At 39.5% G+C, this 22858-nt stretch overlaps 1 protein-coding gene and 1 long non-coding RNA gene across 4 annotated transcripts in view; one reads left to right on the top strand and one right to left on the bottom strand.

Annotated features, from left to right (window-relative positions):
* The window catches only part of LOC148217018 (uncharacterized), a 70247-nt gene extending 65613 nt beyond the window's left edge, over positions 1 to 4634 (bottom strand). For 2 of the 3 annotated variants that reach the window (XR_015795389.1, XR_015795391.1), the window contains exon 1: positions 1852 to 2213. This is a non-coding gene — a long non-coding RNA (uncharacterized LOC148217018). Of the gene's footprint in view, positions 1 to 1851; positions 2214 to 4400 lie in introns of those variants that run through there. The other variant, XR_015795392.1, reaches the window with a different exon arrangement.
* A 4092-nt stretch (positions 4635 to 8726) lies between these two features.
* Positions 8727 to 11222, top strand: ID2 (inhibitor of DNA binding 2). The gene is made up of 3 exons (XM_007438195.4): positions 8727 to 9268; positions 9595 to 9659; positions 10186 to 11222. Exons 1-2 carry the CDS (start codon positions 8921 to 8923, stop codon positions 9649 to 9651), a joined length of 405 nt encoding a protein of 134 aa, XP_007438257.1. The 5' UTR covers positions 8727 to 8920; the 3' UTR covers positions 9652 to 9659; positions 10186 to 11222.
* Positions 11223 to 22858: the final 11636 nt, after the last annotated feature.

Here is a 22858-nt window from a genome sequence, read left to right as displayed (position 1 = left end):
AACATGGTGGTAGCAAAAGTGGACAAATCTGATTGTTTGGGCTCAGTGCATGCAAACCAATGTCTGCTACTTGATCCATGTGACAGATTCATGGGTATGTGCCATGGTGGTGCCCCAAACCTTCAGATCCATGTTTGTGATGGCTTACTGCATGCAGACAGAAATTATCTCTGATGTTGTGGTGTTCCATTGTAAATACCATGCAAAACCAAAAGGATACATGTCTTGGATTTACACTTCTCCACCACAGTAGTGGTAAAAAAAATGCTGGATCTCTGTTAATAATAACTCACTGCATGAAGAGGGCTGTAAAATGGTTTGGATCTGATTATCAAAGAAAAAGACTTCAAAATATACAGGAATACCTTTTTTCAGGATCACACAGCTGATGCAGTTGCTTTAATTGATCAGTGCTGCATCTGCACTCCCACATGCTCCACAGCATCTTTTCAAACTCTATTCTGATGCACTGCTCAGCTCTAATGGAGATGGATGTAATGCATAATTTACTGGTGGTTCTGTATGCATCCCATGTAAAAGCTGTGTGGATCTATGACAATCCATGATTTAGATTCATGTTTTTGCTCATGGCAGTTCCAAAAATTCTTGGATCCATTATTATGATTGCTATTTATATGAGGAAAGATGTGATTTATTTTGTGATGGTTTCATGTGAATGTTATATAAAATCATGTAAAATTATGAGGATCTATGCTTCAAATTCACATTTTTGCAACATGGCAATGCCAAAATGGTCAATCCATGCTTCTTAGATGGATATGATTTATTATGTGATGGTGACTTCATGTGTGAAATCAAGAGAATCTGTGATTGAGATCCATGCTCTTGCATCACAACAGTGTTGGGGCTGTGTTTGTGAGTTACTATGTATAGATGGATGTGATAGTGCTTCCATGTGCCTTCCATGTAAAAATCATGTAAAATCAAGAAATCCTGTAATTTAGATCAATATTCTTGCAGCATGGCAGTGCCAAAAATGGTGAAATCTGTGATGGTTAGGTGTGCTCCATGCAGACAGACACAGCCTATTATATGATGATGCTTTCAGATGAGTTATATGTAAATCATATGAAATCAGCAGAATTTCATGGATCCAGTTTTGTCCTTTATCCTTTTTCCTGCAGAAAGGACTGAAATGGACCTGAGACTGGAAACACATGGGACTGGAAATCTGAATTTTGGTTCAGATACTTGGATGGGGAAGGTTCTATGCTTATGTAAGGCACTAAGATGGGAAAGGCTGTCTTAGGAAGCAAGTATGACCCCAAACACTGTATTATGGCCTAGTGTTCCCTGACTGAGTGCAATTCCTTGTTAGATACATATTTGCTGCAGTCTAAGGACTTTCATTTCTTACCACCTAGATATATATCAAAAGTGCATGTAATATTCAAAAGGAACCATGTTTTGATCCTTTCTATACCACAGGTCTCACAAAATTTATCACTACTCATATTGGTTTGGTGATGACAGATGTGACCTGCGAACTGATGGTAGTTTTGACTGAAGCCGGTGTAAAAGTCATGAGCATCTATTTAAGACCCACATTTTTGTACTGCTGGATCCAAGATTTCCCTGAATTTGTTAAGAGGTGAATTCCACAATTGTGTAAGTTTCCAATGGATTCCATGTAAAATTAAAATACAAGTTTCAAGCCTGTATTTTCCTACCATGGTAGCACCCAAAATTACAGAAACCGGATATGATTTGTGACACGACTGGTATTCTATGGTGTTGGTCCTGTTTAAAAATCATGGTGCACTAAAATATCACCAAAACTAGTTCAATCAATGATTTTTATAACTGTGGAGATTAGGGTGATCTACATACCTGGATAATAGATTCTGGTGGATCTCATGTAAAAAATCGTGTTGAGAGTCTGTTTTTGATTTCGCGTCAACTTCTTTTGTTTTAAGGTATGGGTCGTGTTTGACTGGCAAACTTTCACATGAAATACTTGGGGAGAATGTTCTAGAATTCACCCCCTTAAAATAACCCACTCGGAATTATCTATAGTAATAACTAAGGGTCTTGATGTGAAGGTTGCTGCTACAGGCCTGTGTTCTCCGCACCCCGCTATCTGCCACAGCCACTACGGCCAGGTCAGAGTTCGTCCTTCACCCTCGACCTGCTCCCGCCAACGTAATCTTAAAGGTTCCCTGAGAGGCCTTCGCGGTCCGCGCGCGGCTCTTCTCGCGGCAGCCTGGCCGGACAGGGGCTGCCGGCCGCTTCCCGGGGAAGCCACGCCTCTGCCGCACCCCCTCCCCGTCCTGCAACTGGGAGCCACTGGCAATGTGTACGCGTAGCAGCACGCGACAGACGTGTGGCCGAGTTTACAACAGCGGCGCCTGGTGTTCTGCAGAAATGGGCGCAGAGTAGGGCATGTGGGGAAATAAAACTGGGGTGGCGTGCTTGCACTTTGAAGTCGTAGCGGGGCAAAAGTCGAGCAAAAGCGAGTCGGGCTACGGGAGGCGTTCTCTTTGCGCGCGGTCATGCTTGCTTCTCCCCTCACCGTAGGTGCAATCAGCCATAAATAACTTGAGGTGAGGAATGCACCATGCAAAAAAAAAAAAAAGGAAAGGAAATGCGTTTGAAGCGTTTGCCAATTCGAACTTGAGGGGGATGCACGCAAATTTGCAACTTACAAACATACATCCTATTATCAAAGGAGAAACACCACTTCTTCAGGCTCTGCAGCATATGTCCTATAATCACCACCACTCCTTTAAAAAAAAGCATGTTGACAGCAAAGTTTTCAAAGCTAGCTACCCCCGCTTTTCACTATACTGCACCCTACCCGCGTTCTATTTTTTTCCCCAAGAGAAAGAGCGCGCACAATATGTTTCTTGTTATGGGGCCGGACTTTTTTCTTCCCTTTTTTTTTTTTCTGTATGGGTTACATCGAAATATTAAGCTGTAAATTTAGTTCTGGACAAACAATCTCTTGTTGCATGTCTGGGATGGGGAGGGGGGTTAATGAATTCCCACAGATGATGTTGCCCAAACAGTGATCGGCTTGTGACTTGATTTCCAGCATCATGATGTGGTGTGTGGAAAAGGGAGGGGGGAGGTCAGCACAGACAAGCGCTTTGAAGGGGAAAGGCTGCCTACAGCAGGATTGTTTCTACAAGCTAATTGTACGGAGTGCAGCTGCACAAAGCTGGATCAACAGTAATAGAAGGCGGCGCAGACTTTCTGACGCCAGCCCTGTAGAGCTCCCACCAACACTGGCAATTCCAGATTGTTTTGCAGACCTTATCTCTCCCTAGTTAATTTCTTTCGCTCGCTCGCTTGCTCTAATTTTGTGACCGGAACAAAAGTAACAGGAAAACCATTTGTGAAAGCAGAAAACGGTTTGAGATCAGTGCACTTCACAGATTTCTGGAACACTGTTTCCATATATTGTCTGACCCCCCCCAAGCTTTCTATAACTTTTCGGGGGGCGGGGGAGTTGAAAGTCATTCAGTTAACTAGAGAACTGCTCCCATGACATACTGCAAGCCGATTTGTCGCTGGTGTCCAAGTATGTTAAAGTTTCTTTCTCGTTTACAAAGAAACCCCACTGAACCCAGTTCTGAATTGACCTATATAGGACTTTTCTGTTAATGACTCAACGTAGAATCAGAGGACGAATTTACTGCCATCGATAACTCCTCGTTTGAATTCGCGCCTGGAAAAAGTATTTTATGAGGCGTTTAATATATTAAACAGAAAACTCTTGCAATCTCTATTAATGAGGCAAAAACTACAGGTAAACGTGGGGAGATTTCGGTATCTTTTAAAATAGTTGATCGCTATCGTTTTGTTCTCACAGTATGCCAGTCGGTAAATTCATCAGTGGGACTGCTCCCCCAGATGAATAGGACTGAAATATCCAACATTTAATTTTAAGGCTCTTCGATAGCCATCACTCCAAACAGTAGTCTAAATTGTTGACAAACTTAGTTTATGTATAGAAAACATAAACTGATTACATAGGATTTAGACGGGGCTGTAGGTCTATCTTTAGTACCCTCCCCAAGAATCTCACAGGAGTTTCCTCTCCCAGCAAAATAGGCGCACGGTGCACCCCTACCCTTATCTCTCACGCATTTGCACAAGTATGTCTTGCATCGAGGAATGCAATTTGATTATCTGTATTATGTACCATCACGTCATTTTCGACTCCTAGCGACCACATAGCTAGAATGCAATCTATAACTACCAAATCTTGGGTTGCAAAATCCGGACGGTCAAGAGATGGCAGGAAAGAGATACAGAAACGTAGCTCTGCTGTCACCTCATGGTGGTCCGAATTTTTACAGGCCAAATCTAACAGCTCTAACGCAGTCAGAAACGGCAGGGTTCTTCTGTGGGAATGACTTGGTGCCAGAAATTACCATGGAGTCGGGAAGCCCTTCGCAGCAGATAAGAGCACTTAAGAATAGGAGGCGGAGCCCACCGCTCCTTCTTCAGGTAGGTGCGCTCTCAAAGCCAGTCGCGGAAGGAGCCCAGGGAGGCCGCGAGGCAGGGAGGGCGCGTCCTGGATTCGTTTGCACGTGCGCGCCCCTTAGCCAGAGCTGCCCGGCTCCAGTGCAGGTGCGGCCCGGGAAAAAGCACAGCTCCCGCCACCGTTGCGGCTCCCGCCGCCAAGCTGAGCCCTGCAGCAGCCTCCCACAGCCCAGGGCCGAGCCCCGGTCTCCATGGCAGCCGCCTGAGAGGCGCCGCCGGCCTGAACCGGGAGGGAGGCTAGGCAGCGGGGGGTGACGTCACGGCGCTGGCGCCGAGGAGTCGGGCCCGGCCTCTGGAAGGGAGGGAAGGAGGTGGGCGGGGGCGGCCTTGAGCTGGAAGGGGAAGAGGCGCCGGTGCCCTCGCGCTGACTCCGGGAAACTTCTCGGGCCGTTGCCCGCGCCAGCCAGGTGCAGCAGCCGGGGCGCGCGGGAGGCGGACTTGGTTGCGCGCTCGCTGGAGGCAGGGCGGCTGGGGGGAGGTTTTCAGCGAGCGCGAGTGGGCCGCGGGGTGCTGGACACCCGCTTCATTGCCTTCCTGCTCTGGGAAGCCTGCGTGTCTGTGGACGGGGAGAGCGAGACGCATCAATCAGGCGCGAAAGCAAGTGCACCCCGCTTGCAGTGGCGGGAGATAGGAGAATACCTGAAAGGGTATTGCTCTCTTTGCCAGGTATGGCATCCCCGGCCAACATTCTTTCCGCCGCCTTCCTGTGGTAACAAGCGAGGCGGGAGTGATGGAAAACTTCAGACCTATTCCTGTTAAAGGTTTAGCCCAAGTATGCCCTTCCTGCACCTTTTTCCCCTATCAAAAAGTTTACGGGACTCTGATTTCCGTCTCGTTCCGTAATCCAGTATTTACGAAGTTCCTACAACCGAAAGGAAGGAATTGTAGCCGTGTGTTTAAGAAGTGTAGCGGCTACTGCCCAAGCTCGCAGTGCACAGGCATGAGAAAAAAGAAGGCATTGCTTTGGGCAAGGTGTCTCAGCGTGAGACGTGGGGTAGGCTTATTTCTCCTCGATTTGCAACATGTTTCACCGTGTTTTACTCAGCTCAGTTTTTCCAGTTGGTACGACATACTTGAATGTTACGTTAACCCTATGGATTGAGTTTGTACAACATGCTAAAATGAACGCCATGCCTTTTCGCCTCTTAATACTTGCTTCGTGGCATTAAAAGAACTGTTTTGACTTGTCCTTGAAAACTGGAGCCATGAAGAAAGGCTGTCTCTCCTGTCCTGTATTAGTATATTAAAAAACTAAATTGACAAGCAATTGTGTCAATCTTATTAAGGTTAGTATAATTGTAACTGCAAAGCTAACACTGCGAGTAGTAGAAACGGTAACATGACTTTTATCAGAAGTGTAAAGTTGAAAATGTTGCTACTGTTAAAGGATTCTCTTTCATTATGACTACTATCCCATCGTATTTCAAAATGACAGCAATATATTCTGCAAGACTGCATGGTGTCTATGAATTTGTCCAATTCTCATTTAAGATTCACTCACCTACCCTTTGGACATAAAACAATATTTATCACTGCAATTCGTTATTGTATTAGCATATGGTCTAGTCCAAATTAAAAACCATGGAATTGTACGTCTAACTTAAGGGGGAATGTACTAATTCAGAGTCTTCAACAACAACCACTAAAGTTGCTGGGAGCTGGGCATTTTTTAAATACATGTATAAGTAAATGAACAAATAAGTATTACTTGAGACAAACACGTTCAAGTCTATGGTCATGATCCTGTGTGTTTTTTAATCTTGTTCTAGTTATTGTAAGCAATGTTGTCATCCTGGAACATTTCTTTGGCAGTAAACACTCAGCTGCAGTTCTGCTCAAGCATCCAAAGAATATTCCACAGAGAAGCTCAGTGAACTTTACTTCTAAGTAAACTCACTTAAGACCACACTGTTTGTTTCTGTCTTCAGTTGGATTGTAGCCATATTTCCATGGCTTCCTTGTAGCCAGTTTCCTGCTTTGTTACTTGGAAATCCCTTGCAATGTATGTAAAATTATAAATTCTAGTAATCTTCCATTTCATAAAGTGCAACTAAATTGTTGAATAAAACATTTTAAATGCACAGGACTGCATATATCTTTTCAGGGTACTCTTCGCTCAATTTGCTCTGCTCTCTAGATGTGTTGGATTAGAATTTTCATTAGAATATTCACCTCTATTGGTAGAACTTTCATCTCTTCCAGCCAGCATAGTATTAGTGGGTGCAGATGAAGGTGATGCGCAGTAACCAGTATCTGTTCTACAGAGCTTTAGAGAGGAGTACAGGATTTTGTAGCACCCACTGAGAGTTGCTAGAAGTGAAATATGGATCCTACTGCACATGAAGTGTACTCTGTACAAGATTCCAGACTTAATCATGCTTAGATCTATTTAAATAAGTAGGACCTTCATTAGGATTAATTTGTGCAACCAATACCAATGGGTAATCAGTGTCTCAAGCCTACATTCAACCCATCATTGTGGAACAATCACATACTGAAGCACGAAATGAGAAGGAATGGGGAAGAAGAGGGAGGGCAGAATGAGTGTTCAGGTTCCAGGAAGCAAACACTACTCAATTAGTCCCATTCACATTAAACCCTCACTTCAGTGATTTTTTTACAAGATGGAAGAGAAAGTGCATAAATAGCCTTAATTTGCTTAGGTGTGTGTGATTCAATATACCTTAATTGGTTGAGTTTGCCAACACATTCAACTATTAATTTGCAAATCGTAATACTTGGATTTGCATAACATACAATCACAAGCAAGCAAACTGTATTATGGTTTAAAGTGATAGGTAAATCCAACCTCATTGAGGGAGTGTTGTGGGGCCCCAGTTTCTATAGTTGTAATATAATAGGGAATTATCTCTTTAGATGAGGATCACTGCCACCAGTGTACATCTACCAAATAAGAATATGGAAGGAGAATGTAGGATTCTACTGGTGTTCATGGCAGGTGTATATTAGTCAAGATTTACAATAGCTTAATGTAGACTGCAATTGTCTGGGAGAAAATGCATCAAATTGCAGTGGATGATCAGATCCTGAATTCAGAGTTGTCAAAATCCATTTAGATTCCTTTTGGTAGCCAAGAGAAGGCAAAAGGCAAGGAAGGACTAGTTGCATATATAGTCTTGCCAAATACTCATGGTAGTTCTCTCAAAGCTAGTAATAATGTGGTGGAATGTGTTTTGCAGATCTTGCAAATATACAGCTTAAGTGTTAGAAGTTAGTGGGACTATTAAATGAACTATCATCTTGTAACCGAATGCTATGATCCCATTGGAGTGTTTTGTTCAGGGGTGGAGTACCTCCCTAGAACACCAATGAAAGACAAACTTGCATTCTGTGTTTGAAATGTTTCTGGCAGTGGTGGGTGTAGGGATAGTTAGGTACTGTATGCCTAACCAATTGCCCTACACGCATGAAAGAAGCAATGCGCTGACACAACGTAGCGTATGTGTATAATCCAGGTATTCAATAGGCAGATTAGATGAGCGCTCTCCAATTAACTGCACGGCTAATTTAGCATACTTGTAAAATTCAAGGACTGCCTTGTCCTGAAAACGGACGGGCCTTTTATTCTGGAGCAGTTCCCACAGCTGTCACTCTGCCTGCCTCCGAAGGAGTTCGCTGGGACTGCAGAATTTGGAGCGCTTTGGACGACATACATGGCAGCGAGCAAGACTGAAAGGGGGAAGCCACTGTTCTTTCCTGTCCTGACAATACTTGCTCTGTGCCTCCTTTCCCTTTTAGGCACACAATGCATCTAAAGCCACGCTTGCGGATTTAGTCTAAGGTAACCTTACTTAAATCCACTCTTAACACTAGCTGTTGTTCCGAAGAGCGCCAGCCAGTTGTGCTGAATGCCCCGACCTGGCTTTCCCGCGTCAGAATTGATTGAACAAATTCGTAAACAAATGACCGTTTCGCTCCTTCTCAAAGTCCTTTCGAGATTGCCTCGAGTTGAATCAAGGCTCGGCATATCTCCTCCCCCCCCACACCCCACCCCCGGCGCCAGCGTACTGTATATTTACTAGCCACAGCTGTGCTTTGGGTACGCCCCCTTGGCCAAGATTGGCTCCAAACGCGGAAGGTCCGAACCGCCCTTTGGGTGATGTTTGTACCAATGAGAAGCGCCTTGGCTCTTGACGGACGTGTATCGGGCCTCCAATAGCGGCGAGTGGAACCCGGATTTGTCAGCTGCGAGACGTGCAGTATAAAAGCAGGAGCAGTGGGGGGGTTCGGCTTCATTCTGACTGTAGAGCGGGCAGCTGCAGGGAGGAAGGAGAAAGCGGAAAGGCAGGCAGGGCCGAAGAAGAGCGAATTCCCCTCTCCGTGGCGGAGTGTGTCGTGGGTTTAAAGGCAGGCAAGCCGGCCGGCTCGGTCTTCCGTCTTCTGCAGCATGAAAGCCTTCAGCCCGGTGCGATCCGTCAGGAAAAACAGCCTTTCGGAACACAGTCTGGGGATATCCCGAAGTAAAACCCCGGTGGATGACCCTATGAGTTTGCTCTATAACATGAACGACTGTTACTCGAAGCTGAAAGAGCTGGTGCCCAGCATTCCTCAGAACAAGAAAGTGAGCAAGATGGAAATCCTGCAACACGTTATTGACTACATCCTGGACCTGCAGATCGCCCTCGACACGCACCCCAGCATCGTCACCCTCCATCATCAGAGACCGGGACAGAATCCTTCCTCCAGAACTCCTCTGACCACCTTAAACACAGACATCAGCGTCTTGTCACTACAGGTAAGCTTCTCCCCCGCCCTTGCTCGACTCCTTGGCTCTTTCGCATGTCGCCCCTTAAACAGGAGTGGATCAACGGCATTGTTCTAAATCTGCTCGCCTGGTTTGGTCAGGAGTGCCTTGTTTAAGGTCGTGATTGGCGTAAAAAAAAATACAAAACAAAACTGTAAGATATCTGGGGTTCCTTGGTGGTGTCATGCCATCCATTGTTGGCAAATGATCACTATTGTTGGTCACGTTCGAAGTAGCCTGGAGTACTTTGTAAGCTTCCTTGAACTGCTCAAGGTCTTAACACCGAGCTTTTCCCTTCTCCTTTTCCCCCGTTGCAGGCAGCTGAATTTCCCTCAGAGTTAATGTCAAATGAGAGCAAAGCACTTTGTGGCTAAATGTATTGGTAAGTGCTGAATTCTTTTTTTTTTTAGGATTTTATGTATGGAGGTGTGACAAGGAGAGGGCTGTTGTTCAGACCTGGGTAACATTTTGTGTCAGCTGAGGCATTATGTCGGCTTCTGGGTACTTGCCATAAATTCAGACCAAGTCTGCTAAGATTTTAACCTAAGGGGATAGCGAAACTTATGGTGTGGCCTAGGATCACTCCTGGGATCAGCTGAAGAGCTTTTGATCAAAGCGTTGCTGTAACTGTTGTGCTGTCTAATGTCCCTCTAAGACAGTTTAAATAAGATTAGAAGAGCCCCTTTCCTGTCCAATCATGTACCCTCTTGAATATACTTATTTCATTGTGTGTGTGTAACACAGAGCACACATTTGCATGCACATGCTGCATCTGGACGCCAGGGTTTGCCCAATCTTTGAGTGTTTGGCTAAATGTTCAAACTGTGGTTTCCTCTCTGGCGCCAGTCTGTCCGGATCTCTGCCCTGTTAGCATTCCTCTAAATATGCTTCTCTTCAATTTTTTGCAGGTGTTTGCTGAATTTTTGCACAAGAAGATACATCCCCCAGCAGTTCTGTCTGTTTCCAGCTATATCTGGAGGGGGGAAATCCATATTCAATTAAATGAACATTTTAAAGAAAAACTAATGGATATCATCTTCCACTGTTCTTCATCTTGGACTAATCTTAATTATTTATGAAGAGACTTTTAAAATGCCCTTTCCCTAGCTGGAAAGGCTTCATTTATATACTATTCCCACAGTAGGGAGCGAAATGAAACTTTCAAAAGAACCTCTTTAAGGAATTGTCCCTTTTAAAGCAGACTTTGCCTTTTTTCCTCCAAAAGGTGGAGCGTGAGTACTAGAAGATTTAGTGTTCAGTTTTCTGTGAAGTCTTGGTCAAAAATTATCTTTTTTTGACATGCGTATAGGACTGAATGCTGTGTACATATTTATATATAAATATGGGAATGAAACTTTGAACTCTTTAATTAGAGTTTTCTTGTATAGTAGCAGAAATGTATATTTCTGCAAAAAATGTTATGATGTACCTAATCATGCTGAACTTTTTATAAAAGTTTAGTTGTAAACTTAACCTTTTTATACAGAATCAAAATAAATTGTGTGTTCATTGAACAGCTTGTTTGCCTTCTTTGTAAGTACCAGCTGTTTTGTGGCAGAGCAAATAAATTGGCAGCATTCATTACATTCTGTGTAGATTGTATGTCCTAGAGGTTCTTTATTTTCTCTGAGAAATTGTGTTTGAAAGTTGCTTGTTTAAAAAAAAAAAAAGTCCAAATCTGTTTGAAGAGAAACTGTTTAAGTTGTTCATTACCTTGAGAAGTTTGAACTTTAGAAGCAGAATTGAACTCAGTTGTGCAGAAGAAACTCCTTTGCATGTTTTCCCTTTGCCCTCTGTTGATTGGCTATGTGAACTTCTGGAAGCAACTACTCCACCTTTGATGAACTTGCTTCTTTTGGTTGATTATGCAGAAATTAGGAATAGCAGAGGGCTGTCAACTTCCCCAACTGTTCAGTTCTTGTAAAAAAAAAAAAAAAATGTAAAAGCTAATGATGTATAAATACTAAACTCAAAAGTTTATATGAATCTGCAATATTTCAAGGAAAGGGTATTAGTAAGTTGCAGCAGCTTCTCTATGTGACTAAGCTGCTGAGAAATGAAAGTCACTCTCATGTTATTGATTAAACTTTGGCTGTTCTAAGCATCAACCTCTCCTAAAAAGAATTAAATGTCATTTTATGGTATTGTGTTAAGGTTGCAATTCTAGCTAAGAGTAAGATGGACTTCAGCAGAATTTAAATTGTAAGCATATGCATATTGTTGCACTTCTATCAGTTCTCATCACTATGCAACTATGCTCCTTTAATCTTGTCCTCCTATAACCCTAATTTCCTCATACAGATATTGTTTTGTAGCAGTTATCCTGAACTTGCCTCCTGTAAGATCATGGGGATGTGCTCAGTTCCTTTACAGCTCTCAGAATGAGGTTTTAATTTCCCTCTTCAGCCAAACTGCAAAGCATGTTCAGCAGAAGCAGTTGCAGCAGGCTAAAAAAAAAAATCTGTTGCAAAAGCAATGTGGCATGGGCACCTGGGTGTGCTCTGGAGACTCTTACAGGAAAAGGCGGAAGCTCCACCTGAGGCCTATAGCACTTTCACCAAAATGAACAGGTGTGTGGGTGGTGCTGCGCAGTTTGGTGCAGCTGTCTTTCTTCGCCCTTAACATCAAATCTATCCAGAGATCCTGGGGAAAAACTGGCCCTAATCTGAATAGAGAAGCTGCCCCAAGCAATCCGCCACACAGGGTTTTCCGAAGATAACAGAGCCATCAAGTGCCCACTCAGATGCGTCCCCATTATTTCTGTTCAATGGGGGTGGATTGAAAGACAAAGTAAATACTGTTCTCTTTAAAGAGACCTTCATGTGGCATAATCTTTTTCAAAGCAGAATCACAGAAATTAAATCAGGTTAATGAACTTTTCACTATTCTATATAGAGTATTTCCCCAGAGCAACCTCAAGTAACAAATTATGAGTCACTTGCCCTGTTTCTCTTCTTTCAAACTACGTAGCATTTCATGTTGCATTTGAATACATGTTCCTTAACAAAGGCAGGACAATTTTTAAGATGATCGATTTTTCACTACTTGTTAGGGGGAAAACGTATAATGAGCACTGAGAACATGTAGCAATTATTTACTGTTTGAGTGTTAAACACTTTTGGATTAGTCATGCCAGTCTAAAACATAAATTACTACTTCAGGTAATAAATTACGTTGATTTTTCAGATTCTTATTATTAATGGTTGCACTATTAGTTGAAGAGACAATGGAAAATTATCTTATACTCTGCTTAGCTAAAATAACTTAGCATTTGATAACTTATTTTTGCATTCTTGCAGATATTATATCATGGTTTAAACATATCAGCATCTCTAGTTTTACTGCATATTTGCAATATTCAAGATTCTCATACTTAAAATATATGGTGCAACCAAATCTAATATTTTATGAAGCGATAAAAGCAATGTACATGCTGTCATATTTACAAGCATTTGTTTATGGGGGTGGATGGGGAAGGGGAGATAAGGATCAATAACATCACAACCAGAATTTAGATGATAGTAACTTCATGGAACTGTCTTACATTCTATTTCTTTTTCAAGATTTTTAGAATATCTGATCTGTGAGTTTATTAACGCAAGCCACTCTTAACAACTGTATACAGTAACGTATTTGCACTTAAAAAGGAACATACAGGAAGTATGGAAACATGTAGGTCTGCTTTCTTATCAAATGTGTTTTAACTGCCTTGATAGAAAACATCAAATATTTTTATGTATCTATTTGTATGCTACCTTCATTACTAAAGCAACTCTAGAAAGCTTATGTAGTAGGGTTAAAACAACCATGGGAACTATTTTAAAAGTTCATACTATTAACCAGAACAGTATTTTTGAAACCGTTAATGCAGACCTATACTTAGTATATTAATCTGTATTACTTTTTAAATTAGGAAGACAGTTTTTACAAGATATGGTGATTGCTAGTAAGTTAACTTATAAAGGGAATTAAATTCAAGAAGACTTAAGGCTGGGCCACTATTGAAAGTCAAGGTATTTATATATAATTTCTACAGTTGGAGGTATTGTGAGTTGAAATGCCAGTTGTATGGCAACAACAGCATGAAGAAAACAGGATGCTATCCTCACCAGGCTTTTTGTATTATCCACTAAATTAAGCAAATTGTTTTCTAACTTGAAAGCATTTAGTTAGAGTGAAAAACACTCTACCTAACAACTTCATCCCTGATCTGAACAAAAAAGTATGCAGTAAGAATTTATTAAAAGTTTTATTAAGCAATTGTGAAAGCCCAAAAGTTTTGAAAGAACAGTATGCCGATAATTTTATTCTCTGGATTCTAAGGGAGCCAAGTATTAGTGCCACTTAAATTTTATAGATTCAACAGTGAATACAAAGTAGAAGTCAAGACAGATTTGAATAATATGGTTCATAGTTCGGGTGTCAGCTAAGGTTAGCTGAAAAGAACATTATTATAAGGCAATATTCATACAGTACACTATAACCCAGCCTCATAAATTGTTCCTGTATGTTTGCATGTCAATTCTAAGTTACAAACTGCAACAAAAATGGATGGAACTAGCCAATTATAAAATTATAGTTAAGAATTTGCCAATGTCCTTCAGAGGGGATAACACAAAAACGTTTTGTGATTAGGATGATTCCTACACACATAACTGAGGAAATAAAAGCCTTATCTTTGATGTGTATCTATGAGAAAATATATGCAATTATTTAATATTCCTGTTTCTGAGCTACATTCCATTCATGCCAACCTCTTGGGATTCCATCATTAACATCTGTGGAGGGTGAGTGCCACCTTCTGGCCTATGCATAGAAGACATTTACCATTTTAAAAACTATTCATTAAAAATAAGAGTATAAGTTTGCATTTTAAACTAAATGGTTCAATCTTGAAATGTGGTAAATTTGAAAATAGAAAGTTAATCATTAAAATGACACCAATACTGTAAAACTAATTGTGTTTGGTCTGGGAGCATAAATAAATTTTGATTCATTGATTGAAAAAATCAAAATGCCACTTTGGGATTCTCTAATTTGGTTTCCAAATATATTTTCAAATACATTCACAAATATACACCATTTCCAAATTGAAAAAAGGGTATTCCTGCCTTTAAATAGAATTATGGAATAAAAATCCTCAGAACTAGAATATGTAGGAATACAGAACATTTGTTGCCTTGTCCCAGACAAGGTGCACTGATAAAAGGAACAGTTCTAATTTAAATTCTTCACTAAACGTGTTTACTATTTATCCACTATATGAACAGGCTTGACTTATGGGTTTCTACCTAGCTGGATATCTGGGAAAGATGCCACAATGACATTTGACTCTTACTCTCCAAAGTCCATAAGCAATCGTTCCAGTGGAATAATAGAACTATAAATCTGCACATTTTTATTTGGCACCTGAATTTGCTTATTTTCTTCTTCTTCATCATGCTTATTAAGATGACTTTTATGACAGGGGTTGAGTTATTCTGAATTACTGGACAGTGCCTGGAACATGTGTGCTGTATAAAACCAAAAAGGATATCAGTAGGAGTAGAAAATCCAACGTTCTTTTCCAGCTACAGTTGGCTTCAGGAACCCTATGAACGTTGCATTAAAAGAACAGCCCTCCCCTATTTAACTCTCATGCGGTTCTAGCCAGCCATGTCAACTTCCATGATATTTTAGCACTGTCCAAGTGTGAAAAACTGGGAGCCAAACAGTTTTCACTGGCCTGTTCTGGAGTGTTCCTAATTTTGTTAATATTTTTATTTGGGGGTTATTTCTGGAAACCTCCCTTCCTGCATCTTCCACTTGAAAATAGATGGTGGCATTTTGACTACATAAGGACTCGTGTTTGGAGAGTAGGTTCAACATTTATGTATAGCATGGAGAGCAACCTATCACTCTTAACACTGAACCCTTTGGCATGCATTCGAATTTGACAGTGTGCTTCTCCATGAAAAGATGGAATTTACATCCTCAGAACACTGAGAAGAAAACATCTAACCCATTTCCAGAAACGTGATTATTGTATGTTGTTTTGCTGACTGTAGCTCTTGGCCAGCAAAGTATAAGAAATGCACTCTGTACACAGAGGCAAAGAGATACACATAGAAAAGTTGCCCATCCCTGAAATTTAGGGTACAGCTTTTGATTGTACCCTTTGGTTTCCCAAACTTGAAACCCTCCAGATGTGTTGAGGCTACAACCCCCAGAATTTCCCAGCCTGTAAAGCCCTGGGAGAACACCAATTTAAGCAAGTAATGGCTAGAGAAACCAGACCTCTCTCCATAAGGTTATCTAACAACTTTTCTCAAAATCAATCTATAATAGCAGCCATCATTGCAACCTGCATAAACTCCATAATATAACTCTGTGTTATGTAAAATATAAAGTTACATACCTATCCTAACAGTTTTTAATCGTTAGTCTGCATTATCACTGCCACTTTCACCAAATATACATTTTTGTAATGGTCCCAACATCCCTAGACAATCAGACCAATTCAACTCTAAATAAAGAGAACCATTTTTTTTTTTTTTTTTAAAAACAACTCATTGTAGAAAATTGCATTAAAGCTTTCACTATTTTCTTGCTGATTCACCATTTTGGGAGATCTCCCCTCTTCAGTCTGATTTCAATGAGGTCACTTACAAACCTGGTTTTTATCTATACTAACCCCACTCAATATAAATCCTGCTTAGTCCCTCCATTGTAAATACTGTCTATCTATTGCTCAAGCTTTCTGTTCTTTAACTAGTTACTGACATTGCTCCTGTCAGTAAATATCCTGGGACAGCTACATTTATGAAGGAGCTCCGTGTGAAGGACCTTGTTAAAATCAAATATGCAGTACAGGGTTTCTGATCCCATGGAAAGCAAAAAGCTGTGGAGTAGAATGCCGTTGCATCCAAACTAGAGAATTTTTCCATCAATAGAGTATGCAGGAGCCCAGCACCCATGCGTCTTGTCCTCTACATGTTGGTTTTATGAATGCTTGTAGAGAGCTCAAATATGAAGCTATTAAATCATATTAATCCATTTATATTACTTCTTGACTGTTTATAAAAAATTGTTCAGGAGAATAAAAGTTCCCTTTGCAGAACCCAGCTTTGTTCACTAAATGATTTAATTTTATAATACCAGCAGCCATACAGATGATTACTCTCTCTTCTCCTCTCCACCTGCCCTTGTACAATTCTGCTTGGAAAGATTGGTGGATACACAGAATAAAGTAGAGAATTGAGGGTCATAATATCACTATCCTGGGACATTCCCAGAAGACAGAGGGAAGAATGTGGGAAGATCTGTTCCCCATCTTACCAACAGTTTCAAGCACACTAGTCCTGAAGAAAAAGATTGCTTGTTCCTTTTTCTTTATAGCACACTACCCATTGTGGCATTGGACACTTCCTTCTGTCTTTTAAGGAAGTTGGTAAACAACTTGCTGCTCCATCAAGCCAGGGAGGCTGTACTGTTGTAATTACCTCTTGGTTGGAGAGGTTTCTTTTTATTACTGTTAATGTTTTTGACACAACTCCTGATTCCATAAGAATGTGTCTACTGGTTGTTTTTAATTGATCATATATTTTTAATCCGAGTTACAAATTGGGGAGTTGTCTGCTGTTCAGAGTTGGAATATCTATAATCCCTATAAATAAAGAAAATTTAACATTGATGGAATTGTATTAAGGTTTATGATATGTGTAAACCACTTGGCAGGATCTGGATTAATAATCCTAATAATAAATATGCAAGACAATCAAGCCTTTGTGTTAGTTCAGGGTGTGAGAATGATTAATATCACTATCAGTTCATTAGCTGTGGCATTTGCTTGAAGTGATGTGGCATCTGATTTAGTATTATTGGGTACATCACCTTGATTACTGCAAACAATAGAAGAGAAATATAAACATTTTATTAAATAAAAATCATGGCCAAGAAATCCACAATTTCCTGGATCTGTTAGAACTGGTGTTACCATTGATACCTTTATACTAAGGTATCTTAAATACTAAGGGTGTAGTGCACATTTTAATGTTTTAAAAGTGCTAATTTTAAATCACCTAAAACAAATACCCATAGGATTCATCTTAACTGGTTTTTTGATATCCTATTAATGTATAATTGATTCCTTTAGCTCTACTTATATCTACCTGACACTTCCATTTCACTCCTTGGAATTTCTTCATTTGTTTTACCTTCTTGCATTAATTTTGCTCCAAACATATACTTCAGTTTTTCAAAGTTTTCTTGCTCAGGAAAGCTTTCTTTAAAGAAAACACTATTTTTATATATAATTAAATTACACACAACCTAATGAAGTACCATGTAATGCATAAATGTAAAGTATTATAATTTCACATTGGTGTGATATTCCTATTTAGCCACACTAGTAGCTCATTGGATTTGTATTTCACTTCTGTGGGAAAAGATTTTACTTGAGCTTTGGATAGAAGAAAAAGACCAAGAGCAAGACTAAGAAAACAATGGTTGGATTAGTGATGGTGAAATCCTCAGAAAGACGGGTGAGAAATTAAAGATACAAAAGGCAACATGTGAAGCGCTATATGGACTTAATGAAAGGAAAGACAGAGAAATAATGGACAGGCATGGTGAATAGCATCGCTCTAATACTGCTTATCCGAAAAGAAGATAGTGTTATGAGGATGTAGACTCGAATAATAGCTTTAATAAACCTCAAGTTTCCTGCAGTATTTGACCTTCTGAATCCCTAATTTTTTGTATAAAATTATAAGTAATAATGCCCTTCTTGGATTTTTTTTTTCACTTGCATATATTTTGTCTGGATTGAGTTGCAGTCGTTCATTAATCTTTTGTTTGTTTAATTAACAGAAAAAGAGGGAAGGGGAAAAGGAAATACAAAAAGAAAAATGAACACAAGAGAAACAAGAAGAAAACATATTATAATACACAAACATGATGCCTGTCCCATACTCATTGTCATTTAACACCAATTAGCTAAGATGATCCTGGACAGTTTCCATTAAGAGACATATTTTGTCCTGTGGGCCACACAGACTCATCATACTTCCAACATAATCTATCATGAACTAGATCTAAGTAACTGAAGTTATATATTGAAACCTGTATATATCAAAATCATCCTTAGAATTTTATCTCAGTGGATTCACACATTACTTTGGGGGTCTTTTTATTCTAGAATGATGCTGCAATTGAATTTGATCTTCCAAAGGTTGAAAATGTATAGTCTTCAATCTCTGACAAATAGAAAATACCACAGCAATCAATCCATAGATTCTAATATCTATATGTATTAAATATACAAATTTAAAATACTACAATGTACAAATTATCATTTTACAACTTCTTTAAACTTTCACTTAAAGGATTTCAAAGCCATAGATCTGTAATCTGTTGTATTATCTGAAAACAAAACAAATTCATATCAAAGCCTGTACAGAGCTACAAGTCCATCTTGTAACTTGGCTAAAACTGAGCTTTACTGCAGGAAATAACTCTGTAATTTCTCCTGGGCTGTTTCACTTGGAACCTGCATTTGGACCCTCTCTCAGAGTTTAAAAAATAGATGCATCTCTTTCTCCAAATCTTTAATTGGTGATTTTAGCATTTTTTTTTCTGCTTCATTACTTATATTTTTAAATGTTAGCAGCCTTCATTAGCCACTAGGACAGAAATATAAATCAAGTCAATAAATAAATACAGGATATGGTTCCATAAGGAGTGATCTGAGAACCAACTGTCCACAGACTGCAGTGAATGGACATGGTAGTGAGGAATGGGATGGGATGGTAACTACTACATCTCACAAGATTTCAGAAGGCTATCTTCCAACTGAAAACTTGACTTCTAAAATCGTTATCTTAAAAATAATAGTTAACTCTACACGCCTTTGTTGCTCATTTTTTCCCCAGAAGCATTGCTAGAATTAGTTGGTAAAGACATTTTCAGTATGGTTATCTAGATTTTTAATAAACAGGGATTCAAAATTCTGAGTTTAGAAATGATCTTATTCAATTCAGTGTAGTATCGTTGAAGAAATTTAAGAACTTTTAATTTAAGCCAACTCTATGTCCACTAACATCAGCCCCAATGCCAGTTTTCTCTATTATTAATTTATATTTGCTTTCTGCTTCTGAGTGAAGATTTCTGTGTTCCAGTAAGCTCTGAGGGCCTGATCAGACTTTCTTAAGTGGTTTTATGTTTATCTGCTTTCTTATTCTGATTGATCTCAATTTACAGCTGATGCTGTTTTAGTATTATTAGCCACCTTAAACACTCTAAATGAAAACACAGAACGGGGACACCTATCACTCACCAGTCTTGAAAGAAAATGTAACTTCAAAAGCTACTCTTACTGCTTTTACTGCTCCTTTCAACTGGAGTTAGAAAATGCAGGCAGGAAAAAAACCCCATCTGTCTCATCTGTTTCTACTATTTAGCCCAGTGCTATGTATTTCTTTTGTTCTAAAACTGTCAGTCATTACATTTGTTCATGCAAAATTTGTAATTTGGCTTGCATATGTGAATTTATCCCATCAATACCTAACCTCTGTTTTGGTGTGCCACACCATGCATGTTAAAACTTCTGAATCTAACATAATAAATAAATGCTCTACTCCCTTGTTAGATTTATTCATGTTTACTGACTCTTAAAACCAATACCATTAATATATTTGACCATTTCATATATGTACACTGTAGTTTATATAGCACTATTTCATTCTCTAGATCTCAGTGGGGAGGAGACTTGTGGGAGAAAGAAGGCATTCCTAAAGAAGGCCATGCTTCCCGAGATACACTAGGCTAGGACTCTTGAAGGGTTTTTATGAGCTGCAGTCAAATGGTGCACCTGAAAGGGTGCATCACAGCATTCAACATTAACAATACCAATGTTAGGAAATGGAAGAGTAGTTTTTTTTAAAAAAGATTCCAGAGTACTGCTCATAGGGATCTTCCTAATACTGTACGTTGTTTAAATTATGTCTACTTATAAAGCTGTAAGATATTGCAGAATTTTGCGTGCAGAAATGCAATCATCCATTCACCATTCCCAAAAACAGGAATAGGAAGAAAAAAACAAACAAACATCTGTCCTCTTTGCCATCACTTACCTTCTGGTTCTGAGTCTTTTCTTTGTTCCACTTCCACTTCCACTTTTGAGGCTGTTCTTTTTAATTACAGATAACAAAGCAATTTAAGCAAGTGAAAAGTCTTTTATTTTATCTTGAGTAAGCACAGGCATATTGGTGGGGTTAGGGTAGAAATTTACCTCAGGACACTTATATCCTCAGCAGCACCACCCTCAGCATCCAGGGTCTCTTTGACTAAGGCAGAAATATGAAATCTGGAAAAACTGAGTCTGAGTAGCAACTCTTCTTCTGAATCAGCTTCAGATCTAAAGCAACAGAACCTCTGTGCATATCCATGTAGTTTAAGAACATTTTCATTAAGTGAATTTCTTGACACTAAGAGGAACAGAACACGATCTTATAAACATGTAAGTAACATTAGTTTAATAAACTTCTTGGTCTTCAGGTCTTAGAATGGTTGTGGCTTTGAAATATTTACTGAGGCTAGATGTAAGCTTAAGTTTATGTCCCTGAAAGTCTACTATCAAAGCAGTTTCTAGAAACTCTAGTCTATTCTGGTAATGGGGTGGTGGTGTGTATACAACATAATAAAAGTCTAATCCTGTTAAAGAGGTAAGCAATAAAAAAAGAAAACTTGAATTGCCACCAACAACTATCATCAAGTCCATACATTTGGCTGTTGGCCTGTCTCTCTACATAGTCACAACAGATGCCCATGAATTGGATGGGGGGGAAAACTAGATTATTCAACCTGAATTTTCTCTTCAGATGAATAGGAGGGGACTGGTCACAGCTGCTGTGTAGAAGAAAACCATTTTCTATCATTCTGTGCTCAACTTGGGCAGATGGGTGCCTTCAAAGCTGGTAAAAATGGAAATATCTATTGCCTCTCTATTTCAGACTTCTCAGCAGAAGCCAAATTGGGGGAGGGTCTCATGGAAGCAGAAGAATAAATCATGCCATCCATGAATGTATGTATAGCTGAAAGCAGAAAGGAGCACTAGTGCCAAAAGAACTTTTGTTCTTCTTCACCATGAGTAGCTGCACCAAAGAGGAGAATCCTGAGGCCATGTTTCCTGATAGAGACAGAAGGGAAAGCAACTGATAGTATTCAAAACTGGAGAGGTTTAACAGAAGCCTAAAACTGCTGTCTAACAGAGCTCCTGCCTTACTGGCAAATATGCCACTTAGTCCTCTTAATATTCCAAGAAAGTTTAGGATTAACATATTGGAGTCACAGAGTAATTTCATATATTTCTTTGACTATATACTGAGCTTTAGTCTTGAACAATCAGGGAAAATGCAGATGGCTTCAAGAAGCTTCATACATATGCTTTGACAAGCTAATCTTGTTCTAGCTATAAAATATGTGGACTGTCTCAGCTCATCCTGGAGATCTATCTATGTGGTTGCTAAGAATCAACACCAACTTGATGGGATATAAATAAAAGGTTTCAGCAGTGATACAAGCATAACACAAAAGTGATTGGAGGCACTCATCATTCAAAAAGTTGACCTTTGTTCAGTGTAGGTCACTGCTCTATGTCTTCTGAAATCAATGTTTGCAAATTATAAGCAATTTGCTTATGCAGCCCCCATCAATTGTATGGTAGAAAAGGGAAATAAAAGCATTTGCTTCCCCTTACTACAGTTCTGCTATGTTTGATTTGGGGAAAAGCTGGTTAATTTTGAATTCTCATAAGGGAACAAACCAGTATCAACTAAAACAAATAGCTTACAAGACATAACAGGGAATTGCAGTTGCTTAAGAGGAAGTAGTTTTTCTAGTCTTGTCACCTGATGATCTAAAGAGGAGAGGGAAGCACATGGACTCAAGGCTCACTACACCTTTTTTTGGAAGCAGAAAATCAAAGGTGTTATGAGAGTGTTTGTCAACATCTCACTGTTCCCCAAACTGCTAGCTAAGATTTTGAATCCAAATACTGCTATGGATGGAAGTCCATTTCTTAGAACCTAATATATGGACTTAACCTATCAAAGTAATACGTAGCAGAAATGTGCAAAAAACTGTTCTGGAACACTATGTCAGGATCACCTTATGTTTTGGACATCCCTAATACTTAGCATTAAAAATCCGAAAAACTTACATCATTCAAAATTTAATCCCTCTGCTTTATTATACAAAAATTACACAGTCAAGTTTCAAAATACAAATTTGTAATTGTAGCATTCTATATTATGAATCAGGGATGTGCAAAATTTCATATTCTTTTCCCAAGCATGAAATGAGTTCTGCTCATATCAGAAGTGTTCCAACTTCCCATAGAAATAGATAATTGCTTCAGATTCTTAGCTAGTATCTAAAACCTTTAAGAAACAATTTGGAATTAGCTCAGATTTTTTTTAACTGTTTCTTCCTCTATCTTAGTTTCAAAACTTAACATGGAGTATGACAAAGGATGAGTTTAAGGATGTAATCCAATACTGAAATCAATAAGCCTTGCTTCTGAGAATTATAATATAAAAAAAA

Source organism: Python bivittatus, unplaced genomic scaffold (genome assembly GCF_059951505.1).
Source record: "Python bivittatus isolate LINGU-HERP-01145 unplaced genomic scaffold, Pbiv_v1 ctg000020_np1212, whole genome shotgun sequence".
In the NCBI taxonomy this organism is placed as follows: domain Eukaryota; kingdom Metazoa; phylum Chordata; class Lepidosauria; order Squamata; family Pythonidae; genus Python; species Python bivittatus.
This window is presented reverse-complemented; position numbering and strand designations above follow the sequence as displayed.

Excerpts from the sequence above, each read along its gene's own strand:
- ID2 (XM_007438195.4), top strand. The coding sequence starts at position 8,921 with ATGAAAGCCTTCAGCCCGGTGCGATCCGTCAGGAAAAACAGCCTTTCG. Across the intron at positions 9,269-9,594 it reads TCAGCGTCTTGTCACTACAG|GCAGCTGAATTTCCCTCAGA; the intron begins GTAAGCTTCTCC and ends CCCCCGTTGCAG.